At 35.3% G+C, this 18,566-nt stretch overlaps 1 protein-coding gene across 8 annotated transcripts in view; it reads right to left on the bottom strand.

Moving 5' to 3' along the window:
* The window catches only part of SCN1A (sodium voltage-gated channel alpha subunit 1), a 150,787-nt gene that overhangs the window by 47,449 nt on the left and 84,772 nt on the right, over positions 1 to 18,566 (bottom strand). For 2 of the 8 annotated variants that reach the window (XM_076005617.1, XM_076005618.1), the window contains exons 8-16: positions 11,703 to 11,766; positions 11,004 to 11,145; positions 9,850 to 10,056; positions 7,733 to 8,017; positions 6,375 to 6,755; positions 4,992 to 5,124; positions 3,849 to 4,087; positions 2,376 to 2,549; positions 1,040 to 1,396 (exon numbers count right to left, since the gene is read on the bottom strand). In XM_076005617.1, coding sequence (XP_075861732.1) covers positions 1,040 to 1,396; positions 2,376 to 2,549; positions 3,849 to 4,087; positions 4,992 to 5,124; positions 6,375 to 6,755; positions 7,733 to 8,017; positions 9,850 to 10,056; positions 11,004 to 11,145; positions 11,703 to 11,766 — 1,982 coding nt within the window. Of the gene's footprint in view, positions 1 to 1,039; positions 1,397 to 2,375; positions 2,550 to 3,848; positions 4,088 to 4,991; positions 5,125 to 6,374; positions 6,756 to 7,732; positions 8,018 to 9,849; positions 10,057 to 11,003; positions 11,146 to 11,702; positions 11,767 to 18,566 lie in introns of those variants that run through there. The other 6 variants (XM_076005619.1, XM_076005623.1, XM_076005621.1 and 3 more) reach the window with 6 other exon arrangements.

Here is an 18,566-nt window from a genome sequence, read left to right on the forward strand (position 1 = left end):
AATAGCTACTTACCTATACATCTTTGGGGAAAAACGTGATTTCTACTGCTCTCAAGTTCTCCCATTTGTAAAATGAATAAGTTGAATGAGCTGACCTATGGTTTTGCTAAGACTAAAATTGTATGGGTAGAAGAAAGATTTATATATGGACTATACAAGAATGCTAAACTTAAAAATCATTAATATTTATAATTATTCATTTAAATATATTCTATAGTTTCCTTTTTAGTAAACATAGATATTAAATTGGAAGTAAATTGAAAAATAACCATTATGCTCAGAATGAAGATTAAGGGTTTAATATAGGCATTGACACTAGTTTTCTTAACTTACTGTATTTCTCATACCCCACTGTGACTAATTAGAACTGTTTTGGAATAATTCCTAATATTTCCACAAGATTTGTACATTAATGTCCACACCTTTTGGAATATATTATATATTTTTATACTATAAACAAATTTGAGAGAGAGAAAGATTGATCAGTTATTCCATTAGTATAATCTCAGGCATCGTTAGCCATGCTTTGTTATGACTTGGAGGCACTAGAGAACTGACCAATTCAGGTTGACTAATGCACCTGCCATATGTCATAGGGTAACTGCATGCTATATGCCACAAAAGGGCAAGGAAATGGTACAATCATTATGAACACTTAAAAGCACCACTTTGTAGTCCTATACTGGAAGGTAATGTTGGGCTTTCTCTCTCTCTCTTTTTTGAGACTTCTCTCTTCCTTGGTTCTGAATTCATAAAATGTTCCCAGCACATCCTTTTAAGCCTGTCTCCAATATGATATTCTATTGCAATTCACAAAATAAATGTGATGAAATAATTGACACAATGGAATTGGGTATAAAAATTGTAGGGTCACTGTTATATTGCTGTGTTTTCTATGTGAAAATATAAGCATATCCAAGGTAAGAGACTTTTTAAACTAATAATCATGCAGGGGTTTATTTTTTTTTTCTAAACAAAATGGTCACCATTCTATTATGCTCTTAATATTCTGAAATACATATCTTAATTGGGTACATACCACTAGGTTTCCAATGACCATGACCATCATGAAGACAGTAAGGCACATGGCTTGACCAGCGACCTCCATACAGTCCCACATGGTCTCTATCCACTCTCCACACAGCACGCGGAACACAATCAGGAAAGAGTGGAAGAAGTCATTCATGTGCCAGCGTGGAAGTTCACAGTCACTAGAGATCTTGCAGACACAGTCTTTGTAGCTTTTACCGAAGAGCTGCATGCCGACCACAGCAAAAATGAAGACGATGATGGCCAAGACCAGGGTTAGATTTCCCAGAGCCCCCACTGAATTGCCGATGATTTTTATCAGCATATTTAATGTTGGCCAAGATTTTGCCAACTTGAAAACTCGGAGCTGGAAAATAAAAAATTAATATGTATTATTATGATCTTTAAAAGCATTACATATATTGAGATTTACGAAGAATGATAATTAAAATTGATTCTCTTACATCTGCCCTACCCTAAACCTCTAAGGCTCATCGCTAATTTTAGGGCCTTCTAGGAAGAATTTGGTTTTTCCATATTTTAACCATTTAGATTATTTTATCTGAAAGTGAATTGTTAATGATTACTTGGGGCCCAATAATTCTTAATTTGTTTTATAAACATGGTTCTAAGACATGCCATGCCTGACATTAAAATATTGACATCTGAATCTGAATGATCTCTGCTGAAAGATATTCATTTGTCAATAGTATGCAAAGTAACATCATCTTGAGCCCTGATATAAATAGAGAAAAATGTTTATTATTCATTAATGCTCCTTTGGGGCACTGATATACCTATATGTCCCTGCATTGAAAAACTTGGGATATTTCCCAAGACTCTAAAATTATATCTCTGATTTGCAAGGGTATATAAGGGAATTTAATGGCCTATTTAGTAATCATACAAACTTTTTCTTCTTTGATTTTTGGAATGTGCATATTTTCCAGAGGTAGAATTAGGAAAAGTTTCTGCATGTACATTTTGTATCTGATTGTCATTTACCGCTACAAAGTGATATTTTTAAATTAAAAGGTGATGCATTTTCACTAAAAAATTTTCTTTGATCTGGAAATATTAATTGTAACAATCTCTAGAAACAATAATTAGAGTATAGCAACTGAATAATATATTAAACTTTACATGACTATGCTCTTTGGAATAAAGGTTTTGGTAAATAAGTAGGAATAATTTTTTTTTCCATTTAGGAACTGTTTTTGACAATGCAAATGTTACACAAAAACTTAAAATGCTAATGGCTGCATGATAAAAATCTATGACAGTAGTATTCAAGAATGCTGATTGTAGGAAAGGCTTTTGTGCTTGTTACTCTTTTGTTTTTTTACCAATCGGAATGAACGAAGAACTGATAATCCTTCCACGTTGGCGAGTCCAAGTTCTACCAGGCTAAGTGTCACAATAAAACCATCAAAGATATTCCAGCCTTCTTGGAAATAATAGTAAGGATCCATGGCAATAATTTTCAGAAACATTTCTGCTGTAAAGATCCCAGTGAAAACCTAAGATCACAACAAAATGACTCTATTTCCATTGGGTAATGATAAAGTCCATGGCATAATATGTACTCTTAGAACATAATGCTTATGCTACTTTCCCCATAATGATTCTATTACTAACTTAAATTTATATAGTTTATAAAAGATTCTCATGTACATAATTTCATTTTATTCTCACAGAAACTCTAGTAAGTGAATAATATAGGTAATATAGTTGGCACTTTATAGATGAAGAAGCCAAGGTCTTTAGATAGGCAAAGTAACTTTATTAATATCATATAACTAGAAGATGGCAAGCTAGGATTTGAGGGCAAATCTTTTTCTAAGTGTTCTTCCCATTATGACAAACTGCCTTTTCCTCCAGACTTCATACACCACAAGTACTGGGAAGATTTTGTTCATAAACAATTTTATTTGTCTATAAGCTTAGTGCCATTTCCCTTAAATCAGATAGAGTTATACACGCTTACCTATTATTATATTTATTACTTATTATGCACAAGAAAAAAACTAAATTTACTTCCATAGTATAAGCAGCAGAGCTTTAAAAGTATAAATAATATACTGTAGAATATTATACATATTTTTGTTTTTTAGCATAAAAAATCCTAAACCTCAAACCAAATATTGTGGAAAAAGCATACATTACTTTAGATAGCTCTTTCTTGCAGCAAATAAAAGCTAATATTCCTAAATTGAATCAACTGGTAAACATTTTAGAAATTTATGCTTTCTTAAGTACAAAAAAGAAAGAATTAGGTGGCAACCTTCACCAAAAATGGCCTTGCTAACCATATGATACACAAAATGTACTAGAGGTTTTCAATATTTCATAGTTTTGATACAGAATAGATGGACAAACAAATTACATATACTACCTAGATCCTGAAAGCAGAAAATTTGGAGACACTTTTTATTTGTTAAATTATTTCTTGCAACGATGATGACTAAGAGGGATAAAAAGGTCCACAATTTTATTTTAGCCTTCTACCACAAGTAAAAATGTAATAATATCTTTTTAGAAAGCGTGTTTTTAAACTATGAGCTACTTCTGCATCTTGACTGTTATAAATATCACTATTGACTTTTCAAGTAGTACTGCAGGCCTTCTCAGTTTTTGCACAGACATTAAGATAATTATTTTTGATAAAAAGTAGAATATAGCCAAGTAGATATAATCCCCATTTGGGGGTGGGGGTAAGGAGGCAGGAAGGGTGGTTGAAATACTGCTAAAAGCTATCATAAACATTTCTCAAACAGAAAATTTGAAGACTGAACATGTTTACCTTGCAATATGCTTACCAAGTTTCCTACTGTAAGCACATGATTGAAATGTGCCGTCATGGGATAGTGCTCCATGGCCATGAAAAGAGTATTTAAGACAATGCAGATGGTGATGGCCAGGTCCACAAAGGGGTCCATCACGACCAAGTTGACAATATGTTTCACTTTTAACCAATATGGAGAACAGTCCCAGATTAAGAATATGTTGGAAAATTTATACCAACAGGGTGGGCATTTCTGCCTGGACTCTTCAAGTTCTAGATTTAAAAAAATAAGAACAACCACCAAAAAATATTTTTTACATATATATTTATTTCAGATCCACTAGACATATTTTTGATAATCAGTACATTTTTATTTGCAACAGAGCCAATCTTTTTTGTACTTGTCAAAAAAAAATTACAGAATTTATTCTAAGACTCCCAAAGATATTTCATTAGACATACCCACAAAGCAGAGGTAGCAAAGGATAGTTTTCTTCTCTTATGTACTGACACTGTGGCTCAGCACTTGGACTCAAGTTAACTGAGTGGATTTTTAAATGAAGTCCCAATAGGAACATGATTTGGGGTAGTGTAGATGCTGTGTGTAATCCTATGTTAATAACTGGCTACATTGTCAACCTCTGGTTATAAGAGTTAGGGGAGGAATTGATGTGACATAAGAATCATTCTATAAAAAAGACATCTTTTAAATTTGTTTTTATTTTGTGGGAATGACCTCCTAATCCTCTCTAATTTTGGAAGTATTTAGGATGAGGCTGGAAGGGGCAGTACTGCTGAAGTCCTAAGCTAAGCGGAACAAAGAGAGGCTCACTATGGCTAATGAGATTATAAACCCCCAACATAAATGCTTTAGTCTCCATTTTCAAAGAGTTGCCACATAGTTAGGAAAACATTCTTAGTTCTAATATCATTGAATTTAAATAAATTTTAAAGCGTCTAGAACATATGTATACATATAATAAATAACTCTTTTTTTTATTTTTTTTTTTGCACAACATGTGCATGTGTAAATAAATAACTCTTGAATAAGACCTATTGTTTTCTCATGAGAATGCACTGTTCCCAACTCACAAATAAAGTTTTTTTTTTTTTTTTCCAAATGAGGCAATGTAAGTGTAGTGAAAATAGTTGAAATGGGAATGGAATTGTCACAAACCTTCTACTGTATTTGTTAGGATGCTGGCTATACTCATTGCTCTTTGCCTTTGGGAAGGATCTTCTAGAAAGTCCATGGAAACATGGAAAGAACTTGACCTTCTCTTTCTCATTTCAGTTTCAGTGGTAGTTCCCTATAAAGAAAATGCTAATGCATTAAATAATTAACTTAAGCAATATGATAAGCAAACAACCAAATGGTGACACAGTAAATTTCATGAAACGCATGCATCATGCACTTATTTAATTGGTGATGGCAGATATTACTGACTTATTGTGTCATTAACCTGGACTGTCCAAACTGTTAACCATTTAGTCATACAGCAAAAACCAAGAATTTTTAACTATGATTTCATAGTTTTATGAAATAAGATATAATTTTGATTGAGTTGATAAATCCCTTGAGAAATATATTTAACAGTTACCCTTATTTCTTGACTAATAGTAAAAGCCTAGTAACTTAAAAGTCATATAAGTGATCAAAGCATTTGATTTTTGAGAAGGTAGCCATTTATTTTTAAGGAAATACCAATGATTACAACACACTTAGCTGCCATCTCATTTTCTGGACACAAGACGTGGATGGTCGTTGACAACACAAACCATATGTTAAAGAAAACACACACATGCTGCATGGACAACAGTTTCATCCAGGGTACCAAAGCAATAAGTCATCTAATTCTGACTTAGTCATGCCTCTTCATGCTGATATATTTCCAAATGAGTGAGCAGTCTAAAAAGAGGCAGCATCTGTTTTGAAATTCCTCTTCTAGGTCTATATTTGCAAACATACAGCATAACTCTGTGTACAGACAATTATTTTATCTGTCTGTATTAATAATTTATTTATGCTTCTTCATTTAGATTAGTTTTGAGAAGACCTATATCAGCATTTCTTTTTCTTTTAGTAAGACTAATGTGAGTACTAGAAATTTTAAGGAAATAATGAAGCTATCTATTTAAGCACAGTGTTTTTGAAAATCTAAACTAAAGCAGAGATATATTGAATAATATATTGGAAGATTTATTATACACCCTTTACACTTAAAGACAAGGATCATTCCTATACTTTTATACCAGAGCCTTAGAGGATGTCCTGCTATCTAAATTCAGCATGGGTATATAGCAAATCCTCCAACTAGAGGCGGTAATTATTGTGTCTAATTGTTAGCACACTTAATAAGTAAATGCATTCAGGTTTGTGAAGGAGAGTGTCGAGGCCTTAAGTTTTAGTTGGTTAGTCTATTCAAGATTACTACAAGATGCAGGTGCATTCGCAGCTCGACCAACCAGGAATCATTCTCAAGGTTGCCGTTCTGTAGAAACACTGGCTGGGGCAGCAGTAATGGGCCAGCCATGCCTGAACTATTTAAAACTTCCTTACATTGTCATCAGTAGCTGGCTTATCTATTATCACCTCTGGCAGAAGCTGTCCAACAGGCGATGTAGGAACTGAAGGTCCACCAACCAAGGAAACCACACCATTGCAATCCACAGTGCTGTGCATCTTCCCATTCGACGGAAACACTGCCAGCATCCGGGACGACCTGCTGGTCTGACTTAGGTTGCTGTTGCGCCGCTCTCCGTGTCGTCGGGGCACAAACAAAGAGTCCCTCCGGCTCTCGTTGTCCTCAAAGGTGCTGTGTTCATCATCAGCAAAGTCGTTCTCAGACCCCACGTCCTTTGCTCGCCCTCTAAAGCTGAAAAGGCTTGTTCTGCTACTTCGCCTTGGAGAAAATAGGGAGCCACGGATGCTCAACAAAGACTAAGAGTTTGAAACAAACAAAAAAGTAAAATCGTATTAACATGGCCCTTTGAAATGTGCTTTCATTTTGCAAGATTAAGTGAAAGGAGATTTCAGCATTCATAACAGCATGGGGCTCATTGGTTTTGATTCACTTTCTCATTTTATGTGCATTCAGATTAAATGAAAATATTTTTTTTTTATAAAAGAAGGCGTCTAGCCCTTAAGATTAAAGAATGGGAAGATAAATTGCAACCTAAAGATATCGCAAAAACAAACAAACAAAAAAACAAAACCCTAAACTACCATTTCTCAGTTCAAAAGGAAACATTCTTGGTATATCACAATGGACATTGTAAACGTCCAATGAACATTGACAGCATCACTTTAACAAGACCACATTTGTTTTCATTACTCTTTTCTTTCAAAAAATTCCACACTTTTCACAAATTATTTTATTTCATCTTTCTATAGTCACTTCAGTTATTATTTCCGTTTCACCTATAAGGCACAGTGTTGTTGGAAACTGAAGTTCAGACTTCTAAAATTCAGAGGGATGTGTTTTTCAGTCAAGTGATTACCATTTTCAGAAGCATGCACGTAGTTTATAAAGAAATTAGGGGATAAACAACATAAAATCATAAAATAACCAAAAGGATATTACTGATCAGGTGACTACAGTTACCATTTTTTGTTGTTGTTAAAGGCACTCAGGATAAGAAAATTTAAATGCTATTAGGTACAGACAATTATCAGAAGATAGTATCAGAATGAAAATGCAGGTCTCCTGACATTCAACCCAGTGTTATCTCAACTACATCAATCTGTAGACTTACATATTTATGGAGTAAAATTTTCACATAACTAGATGGAGAAATAATAAATATAATAAAAAGAGTAGTCTATTCAATTGATGAAAATTCCTAAGCTCATTTTAATTCTCTTCTCTTCACGTTCTATTTTTCATCCATGCATCAGTAAACTCAGCAATGCCATACCTGGTGTGGGGAAGAGTACCTCTTTTCATATGTCAGTCTGTTCCCTTCAATGGAGAAGCGAAACCCTTTCCTTCTGATGCTGTCTTCAGATTCAGATTTATGGAATTCATCCTCATCCTTTTCTTCCCCACCAGACTGCTCCTTCTGCTTTCTTTTCTTCCTCCGATTTCTTCTTTCCTTAGCACTCTTGGAACTCAACTTGGAGGCTTCGGATGAGCTGTCGGAGAGCCTGCCTGCTGCACTGGGCTCTCTGGAATGTTCTGAGGCAGTTACAGTTGCTGCCTGCTACAGAAGAAATAGCTTTAGCCTGTCACTAGAAAATATTATCTTTCTTTAAAATGGCTTCAGTTATTTGCATGGCATTTAAAAAATACATTTAGCTGACTAAAGCTGATCTCACATAGAAGATTCTCTGCGAGTGTAAGAGGGAATGATTTTACTTTCTACCTAGTGAAGACTTTCAGAGATAATTTGTTTTTCTCTGTGGTAACATGGATTATGTGTTTGTTATGCTTCACAGACCACATACTCAAAAAGAACCATCAGGTATCAAGAAGATCATAAATTCATATTACTTTTTGGGATTTGATTTACTTGAAAAATTAGTATTTCATTAATATCTCCTTTTCTCTGAAAAAGAAACTGGAGCTTGGAAGAAAAGCTGATGAGTTACTTGAGGTCACATCCAAAGGCAGAAGAATAAGATAACGACCTGAGATCCCCTCTCTAGTTATTGAAACTGGATTGTCCAATAGCCTCAAAATTATATTAATCATATTTATGGATGGCTATAAAGTACCTTTCTCACTCCTGCAAAATACGCTATCCAGAAGAATGGAGAAGGGAGGGTCAGTAGTTTTCTGCTAAGCAAGACAAGATGTCTCATTCTCCTAAAACTGTCCTCACCGTCTTCAACTCAGCACTGGTTCTTACAGGCCACAGGGGCATGGAATATAAACAGTGCTTTTTGATCACAGCTTGTATTGGTACTAGGTTGGCACTTTTTAATTAGTGTCATTGTTCCAAGAATAACAGGACTCTTGCATATAAATTAATATTCCTGAAGCCATTTTCTTCTTTAGGAAAGACAATGAGTTTATATGCTATAGAGAAAGATGACAGTGGTAAAAGAGGCATTTTACAATTTACTGTACTATGAACACTGACATCTCACTATAAGAACAAGTAATCCTTCTTAAATTACCTTATTTCCATAAGTTTTATAATGTTCATACACCTGTTGGATACTGCTCTATTAAAGAACATTGTATTATGTGATCACTTCCTTATATAAAGGCAATTAAGTCACTGCATTAAAAACCAACATATTTTTAGTTAAAGAAGAGACTATTTTTAAGAACTAGATAAGCATCTTTTATACAATAACCAATTTTTTAAAGAAAAGATGGTTTCCATAGGATTTTCTCCTAGTGCCAATGTACTTGTTCAGTAAAAGTTTCTTACTTGAGAAGACTCCAAAACCACATCTTCCCTTTTATTCTAACAATTTTGAGATGATTAAAATAACACAAATATTCTATTGTGTTTAGTACTATAAACATCTTAGAATAATAAAACAAAATAATTCTTTTTCTTTTTTTTTTTTTTTTTTTTTTTTGAGACAGAGTCTCACTTTGTTGCCCAGGCTAGAGTGAGTGCCGTTGCATCAGCCTAGCTCACAGCAACCTCAAACTCCTGGGCTGGAGTGATCCTTCTGCCTCAGCCTCCCAGGTAGCTGGGACTACAGGCATGCGCCACCATGCCCGGCTAATTTTTTATATATATATCAGTTGGCCAATTAATTTCTTTCTGTTTATAGTAGAGACGGGGTCTCGCTCTTGCTCAGGCTGGTTTTGAACTCCTGACCTTGAGCAATCCGCCCGCCTCGGCCTCCCAAGAGCTAGGATTACAGGCGTGAGCCACAGCGCCCGGCCAAAACAAAATAATTAAACTAAATGTAACTAAATAAAGATCATGATACAGAAATCTTTACTAATTCCTCATACTACCAGCTGCCTTTAGGCACTGTCAAACAATTATAACTCTTAAGTTATCTCCAATATTTTTGTAACTATCTTAACAATAAAAGGGGGGTATGATTGATTTGGTGAATTTACCTGAGCTGCTTCCTGTTGCTTTTTAAGCTGTTCAAGCATCTGCTGAAATTCAGCCTCTTTCTGTTCTGCCTCTTCCAAGGTGGCCTGGTTCTGTTCCTCATAGGCCATGGCCACCACAGCCAGGATCAAATTTATTAGGTAGAATGATCCCAAGAAAATGACCAGCACAAAAAATATCATGTATGTTTTTCCGGCAGCACGTAATGTCTGGAAACAAGAATATCAGAACTATTTTTCAATATTATTTCACTAACTGGCGGTTTTAATTTTCAACTTACTTGTGTATCTTGCAGAACTCTGACATAAATAGTAATTATGTTGGTCACAGCATGCCCCACCTTTTTGACTGTTCTTTTAACTTCAGCTTCTTCCTTCACCCCTAACTTATGCATTCATACTCTATTCTCCAGGAGGGAATTCTTGCATTCACTAAGAATGAAAGAGAGTCAGTAAAATACCATGGAGACCCCCAGAAAGAGCTGACCCTTTGCTGAAAATTAAGGAAGAGACCAAAGTTAGCTTTCTAAATCTGCTTTTTCTTTTCTTTTTTTCTTTTCTTTTTTGTTTGGTTGAGACAGAGTTTCACTCTGTCACCCTGAGTAGAGTGCAATGGTGTCATTGTAGCTCACTACAACCTCCAACTCCTGGGCTCTAAGCAATCCTTCTGCCTCAGCCTCTGGAGTAGCTGGGACTACAGGCATGCGCCACAATGCCCAGAAGATTTTTTTTCATTTTGGTCTCGCTCTTGCACAGGCTAGTAACCAACTCTTGAGCTCAAGCAATCCTCCCAGAGTGCGAGCATTACAGGCGTGAGCCATCGCACCCAGCCTGCTTTTTCATTTCATCATCTCCCACCTGACATAATATTTGAAAGGGTAGATTGAGCTTAGGGGAGAATGTGACTTCTGTTTAGGAGAATCTGTGCTTAAGAAGAACAGGAAATAGGTTTTGAGCCAAGGGGAAATGGGAGAGAATCCCTATCCTGGGCATCACTCTGTTCAATATGTGCTATAGTTAATGGGATAGAAGAACTGAAGTCTGATTTCAAGTTCTGTTCTCTCCACTATATTGTGCTATGTTTTGGATTTCATCACTCAATTGCTTTTCTTGTATACGTCTACTTAAATGCAGCATGTGTCTATTTAGGTTCTCACCAGTTGATAAAGATTTTCCCAGAAGTCTTGAGTCATTAGTCGAAACAGGGACAAAAAAGCCCAACTGAAGGTATCAAAGCTTGTGTAGCCATAATTTGGATTTCTACCAGCTTTCACACACACATATCCTTCTGGACATTGGCTATAAATAGGGCAAAAGAAAGTATTACAAGATATTCTGTTGTCTTTTTAATCTAGTAGTGTACTACACTTGTAACATTGTCTAGCAAACAGAAGATTTGCTATTTCAAGGATAAAAGTATGGTAAATAAGTAACTAATATATTTCTCAGCTTTTGATTGAATATAGTTTTATTAGCCACTCAGTATCATCATTAAAATATGATATAGTATCTCTAATAGTATTTTACACAACTATTTTCTCTGGATAATTGCCATTTCAACATCTCCATTTCAATTTCACTATTATGAAGTCTCCAGAGTTGATTCATAGGTCCATATATGTAGCTAAGGGAAACAGCATTATAATTACAATTATCGCTTCATGTTTTACAAAACCTAAAAGTTTACTTACTATTTAAATAAAATCACACTTTATCAAAAACCTTAAGTGTAGCAAATTAATATGAATAAGGTTAGTTGATTGTTACCTTCAGTTTCTACAAAAAGAAAAAGAAAATATGTATGTATGTGCTTGTACACACGCACATACACAAACATGAACAAATTATTGACTTACCCCGCATCAGAGCTATTTCCACATAGTAGTGCATCTGGGAAACCCTCCAGGAAATAATGATACCCTATTTGAAAAAAAGAAAGTCATCTGATGAACATTTGCATTGTTAAAAATAGTAAAAGGAGAACAGGAAGATCAGGTCCTACTTTTAGGTTTATTGAGTGATTTGAAATATACAATTCAGTCAAAGACATGAGTATAGTATTTGCCTACTTTTTTCTCAAATACTAGACATTATATTAAAAGAGCATTAGATACTTAACAGTATAAAGTATTTCATTATGAATATAAAATTAGTTATAATCACAGTGCTAAGTTTTCCATGTACAGTCCTGTAAAGGCCACAAAACCACATAGGGGGAAGTATTTTTATTTCCCAATATCCCCATTTATTTGAAAATAGATAAAATTGATAGTGTTTTTAACTTCCAATTAAAATTTAAAAAGTGAAAGGACTCTGATAGCTTCTGAATGAATTTTTGATATTTTATATTTATAAATGAGGTTTTTGTCCATTAAATTCAATGTTATAAAAGCCTTAACCTGATAGGATCAAGATGGCCAACTAAACACAGGTAGTATGTGTCTCCTCCATGAAGAGGAACCAGAATAGTAAGCAGATACTCACATTTTGAATAGACTTCCTGGGAGAGGATGCTAGGATTCACCAAGGAAGTGACAGAAAGCATCAAATGTAGGTAAGGAGAGGTTTCAGGGCAACTTGCCCAGCCTGCTTAAGAACTAGACATGGGTAAACAGTTAAGAGTAAAGTCTCTAAGGGCTCCACACTTTGAGATGACCTTTTACACTCTTGGCTACAAGAGAACCCCCTGACCCATGCAGGTCTTGGGCCTTGGGAATTACCTAGAGATTGCACAGAGACATTGCTCCAAAAAGGGAACCCATGAAGAATCCCACAGGCATCTGACCTAGAGCAACTTGTGCCAGGCACCATTCTGGGAGCCTAGATACCAGGAAACTGCAAGCATGCCTGCAGCCATTGTGTGGCTCTGAGGAGGAACAGAAGAACCTAGGCACTTCTGTGCACCCCTGGGAAGGTACCTACCACCCTGTTGTGGGCTGCTGTTGAGACTAAGACAGAAGTATCTTCTAGTTTCTCATCCATATTGCCTGCCTACCTGGGGCCCAGGTTTTCTGGTCACAGGCCCAATTTGGGTTCCCTTTTGACACTTTGACACTGTGCTGCACCCTGCCCTCAGGCTGAGTTTGGGCTGACATGGCTGTAGTCCGTGCCAGGCTGGGGAGGGGCAGAGAAACCAGGCTATCCATCAAGCATTTGGGATGAAAAGCTGCATGTGGCTGCTGTGACACCAAATCTCGACTAGACATCATTCACCCCAGAATTTTGCCTACACTATTTGCCTACAAGGGGCTCAACCTTGTCTGGTCACTTATGAGAGTGTAAGCCCAGGCAGAACCCTATCTTCAGGCTAAGTTCTGCAGTGCTACCCAGCTGAAGAATGACAGGACAGTCCAAGATCTCTTATGAACTCTTAGGATAATTCCTACCACCCTGCTATGGGCTGCAGAGATATCAAGATGTGAGCAGACTGCACTCCCCACAGTTTCTTCCTTATGCCACATACCTGAAAGGGGCTCTGCCCTCTTTGATTGCAAGCCCACAGCTAGTGCCATTTTGAGATTTAATGCTGGGCCATGCCCTACCCTCAGGCTGAGTTCAAGGTAACTTGGCTACAGCCACCACCTGACTAGGAAGGGAAAGGGGAGACAAAGCTCTCCTAAGCACACTTAGGACAATACCTACCATCCTGTTACAGGAAGTTATAGGACTGGCGACCTGTTTGCTCAATCCATTGCAGCTACCAGTAATATTAACATGGAAAACTTGGGTCTTACTGGGTGTCTCCACCACTAGCTATTACTATGTCCCACATCACAATAGGTGCTCAAGTGCCTGAGAACACATCTGTACACCTGGTCCTCTGCTCCAATGGTTGTTTTGAGCAAGCCACCCAAAGGCCCAAGAATTGGCCCCCCATGACACAGTAGCACTGCTGCCAGTGCAAGCTGCTTTCAAACCTAAAGGCAGTCATATTCAGCCGACTGCTTCCATCACTGGGGCCCAAAGACTGACTCAGCTAGCATTCAAGTCCCCAGCAAAACTTGACCACAGCCTCAACTAATAATTGTTCCACAAGTCACCAAGAAAATCACAGATAACACAGACCCTGTGTATTGTCTAAGAATCATACAAAGATCACACTACTGTAAGCACCCAAATCAAAGCTAAAGTGTCCTAATCAAGCAAAAAGGTATGTATAACTTCAGGAAAATATTTTCCCCTTCAAAAGCAATTTCCCAAAATTAAAACAAGTGACTGCTACATCAAATATCAATGGAAGGACATAGGAAATGTAAAAAAAATCAAGTAAACATGACACCACCAGGGGACCATAACAATTGTCCAGCAATGGATATCAATTGAAAAGAATTCCAAAGAATGTCAGAAAAAGAATTCCAAATATTGATTCTAAAGAAGCTCAATGAGATGCATGAGGAATCTGGAAAAAAAACATGCAAAGAAAATCAGAAAATCAATTCAGGATATAAATGAGAAATTTACCAAGTAGATAGATAGCTTTTAAGAAAAACAAGCAGAAATTCTGGAGCTGAAAAATTCATTGAAGTAATACAAAACACAATAGAAAGCTTCAAAAATTGAGTATACCAAGCAGAAGAATCTCAGAACTCAAAGACTGGTCTTTTGAAATAATCCAATGAGAGAAAAGTAAGGAATAAAGAATTTTAAAAAATGAGCAAAGCCTTCATGACATCTGGGACTACATAAAGCAACTGAACTTATGACTTGTCAGTATTCCCAGGGAGTGGGGGGAGGAAGAGATCAAAAAGTTTAGAAAGGCTATTTAAGGAAATAATCAATGAAAACTTCACAGAACTAGCAAGAGAGTTAAGACATTTAAGATACAAGAGGCCCAGTGATCCCCAGGCAAATACATTGAAAAAGCACTTCACCGTGGTATAATATAATCAGAATGACTAAAGTTGAAGTGAAAGAAAGATTTGTTTCATCCTGAAACTAACCTCAGAAAAGCAAGCAACAAAAAAAGAAAATGACTGACCAATATCTCCATTGAACGTAGATGCAAAAATCCTCAAGAAAATACCAAAGAACTGAATCCACAGCACATCAAAAGCATAATTCACCATGATCAAGTGGGTTTTATCCCAGGGATTAAAGGGTGGTTCAATACACAAGTTAACGAATACAATTTACCATATAAACATAATTAAAAGCAAAAATCACCTGATTATCTCAATAGATGGAAAAAAAGCATTTGATAAGATCCAGCTTCCCTTCATAATAAAAATCTTTAAAGAACTCAGCATGGAAGGTACCTCAAAATAATAAAATCCATATATGACAAATCCAAAGCCAACATCATATTGAATGAGGAAAATTAAAAGCATATATCCTTAGAACTCAATCCTCACTTTAACCACTTCTACTCAACATAGTACTAGAATTCCTAGCCAGAGCAATCAGGCAAGAGAGAGAAATAAGGGGCATCCAATTTGGAAAAGAGGAAGTCAACTTATCTCTGCTTGCTGATGATATGATCTCATACCTAGAAAACGCTAAAGACTCCTCCAAAATACTCTTAGTTCTGATATAAATTCAGCAAAATCTCAAGTTATAAAATCAATGTACAGAAATCAACATTTCTATACACGCACAACAACCAAAAGAAGCAAATCAAGAGCTCAATCTCATTTACAATAACTTAAAAAATAAAACACCTAAGAATAAATTTTAACCAAGGAAGTGAAAGATCTCTATAAGGAGAACTATAAATCATTGATGAAAGAAAGTGTAGATGACACAAACAAATGGAATAATATCCCATGCTCATGAATTGGAAGAATAAATATTGTTAAAATGATCGTACTGTCCAAAGCATTCTTCAGATTCAATGTAATTCCTATCAAAATACCAATGTCATTTTTCATAGAATTAGAAAAAAAAAAATTCTAAAATTCATAAGGAACCCAAAAAGAGCCCAAATAGCCAAAGCAGTCCTAAGCAAAAAGAACAAAACTGGAATCACATTACCTGACTTCAAATTATACCATAAAGCTATAGGAACCAAAACAGCATGGTATTGCATAAAAGTATACACATAGAACAATGGAACAGAATAGAGAATTCAGAAATAAAGTCATATACCTACAACCAACTGATCTGCAACAAAGCATAAAAAAACATACACTCGCAAAAGAACACATTATTTAATAAATGACTCTGGGGAAATTAGGTAGCCATATGTAGAAGAATGAAACTTGATCCCTATCTCTCCCTTTCATATATGAAAATTAATTCAAGATGGATTAAAAACTTAAATGTAAGACCTGAAACAATAAAAATCCTAGCAGAAAACCTAGAAACAACTCTTCTGGACATTGGCTTAGGCAAAGAATTTATGACTAAGACCTCAAAAGCAAATGCAATAAAAACAAAAATAGACAAATTGTACTTAATTAAACCAAATAGCTTTTCCACAGCATAGGAAACAATCAGAAGAGTAAATAGCCAACCTACAGAATGGGGGAAAACATTCGCAAACTATGTGTCTGACAGAGGACTAATATCCAGAATCTACAAAAAACTCAGCAAGAAAAAACAAATAACCTAATTAAAAAGTGGGCAAAAACAAGAACAGGCATTTTTCACAAGAAGATATACAAATGGCCAACAAATGTGCAATGGAGCAAGACACCGTCTCAAAAAAATGCTCAAATGCTCACCATAAATCATCAGGGAAATGGAAAATTAAAACCACAATGAGATACCTTCTTACTCCAATTAGAATGAACATTATTAAAAAGTCAATAAACAATATATGTTGGAATGAATGTGGTGAAAAGGAAACACTTGCACATTGTTGGTGGGAATGTAAATCACTAAAACCTCTGTGAAGATCAGAGATGTCTCAAAGAACTAAAAGTAGATCTACTGTTTGATCCTGCAACCCCACTATTGGGTATCTACTCAGAGGAAAAGAAATCACTGTATCAAAAAGATACCTGTACTTGTATGTTTATCACAGCACAATTCATAATCACAAAGATATGTAATCAATCTAAGTGCCCATCGACTGATGAGTAGATAAAGAAAATGTGATATGTATATCACACACACCACGGAGTACTGCATAGCAATAAGAAAGAATGAAATGATGTCTTTTGCAGCAACTCAGATGGAACTGGAGGCCATTATCCTAAGTGAAATATCTCAGAAACAGAAAAATAAATGCCACATGTTTCTACTTGTAAGTGCGAAGCTAAACTATGGCTACACAAGGGCATACAGAATGGTATAATGGACATTGGAGACTCAAAAGGGGCAGGGTAGAAGGATAGTGAGGGATGAAAAATTACCTGTGAGGTACAGTGTACACCACTCTGGTGATGGGTACACCACTTGCCTACACCTCACCACTATCCTACATACATATGTGTAAAGGAATTCAACTTGTACCACCAAATCTATTAAAATTAAAGAAATAAATAAATTAAATAAAAGCCTTAAACTGAGGAAAATACAGCTTTTCAGTCATTATGTTTATCTTTAATTTAATTGTCTATCACTTTCAAAGATGAGCCATTTTATATATTTTTGCATTTGATTTAAAATAATTTTTTAACAACTGAAATATTAGGGAAATGATGAGAATCATAGATTTTTAGAGCTCAAAATGATCTCAGATATTCTTTGATTTCCTTTCCTTTGAATATACAAAAAATGGAGTCCAACGAATTTTCACTGGTGAGAATAAACATTAAGTGACATCTTCATAGTCATTACCTTGACCTTAGATAAAAAAAAAAAAAATCAAACAGCAGATTTTAGGGAGTTGGTGACAGAAGTGTACTTATTGGCATCACAACAAGTCAATAAGGGATATTCATGTATTGCTCTGACATTTATTTTTCTTAATCAAGGCATTTTTCTTAATCTAGAGATTTACAACTGCTTGTGAATTATTTGCTAACATATCACTGAATATCAGGGAAGAGTTAATTTGTACCACCGCAAGGTATTTTCCAGGTCTGTAACTATGAGACACTGATTAGTTCTTTTTTAAAATTAGGCTATCACAACTTTAAGAATTATCAAACCACTAGTAACTTTCTGTGACTAATCCTACTTGTTCCACAGAACCAGTCACTGAAGTTTTCTTTTATCTTTTCCAAAGTATTACTCATTGCCTTAAAATAATAAAGATATTGCTATATTCAAGCACATCTAGAGTCTAAGTTTTATATATTTAATATTTTTCCTTACAAAGGACATTTCCTTTACCCATGAATCATGTTTGACTCTTCCTGCTTTTGAAATATTGCTACTGGCAGATACTAAAATTAAAGACACACAAAACTTACTTTTTATCTTCACTTTGAAAAGAGAAAGTATATTAGACCAATTATTTTTACAACCTTCTAGAATGGACTATTTAAATGTTCAACTATTTTATATAAAGTCTTGAAATAAAGATAAACTGATTCCCATTAATTCATCTGACGTTTTATATTACTCTCTCCTGAAGCTTGATTGACTGAAAATTTTCTTCTCTTTGATGCAATACTACTTTTCAAATATAAGAATAATATTTATTTTTAGGTCTCACTGGATTTCTATAAAATAGCAAAATAATCTACTAAACTATAGCACCCTGAAGCCATGCACTATCAGCATTATTTTCTCCAGTTTCCTATACGGTTTCTGGTACATAAAGGCATTGTGTATTAATGTTTAATAGGTTACATTTGCATAGTACTTTAGAATTTATAATGGGCTTTCAC

Source organism: Microcebus murinus, chromosome 8, assembly GCF_040939455.1.
Source record: "Microcebus murinus isolate Inina chromosome 8, M.murinus_Inina_mat1.0, whole genome shotgun sequence".
NCBI lineage: Eukaryota > Metazoa > Chordata > Mammalia > Primates > Cheirogaleidae > Microcebus > Microcebus murinus.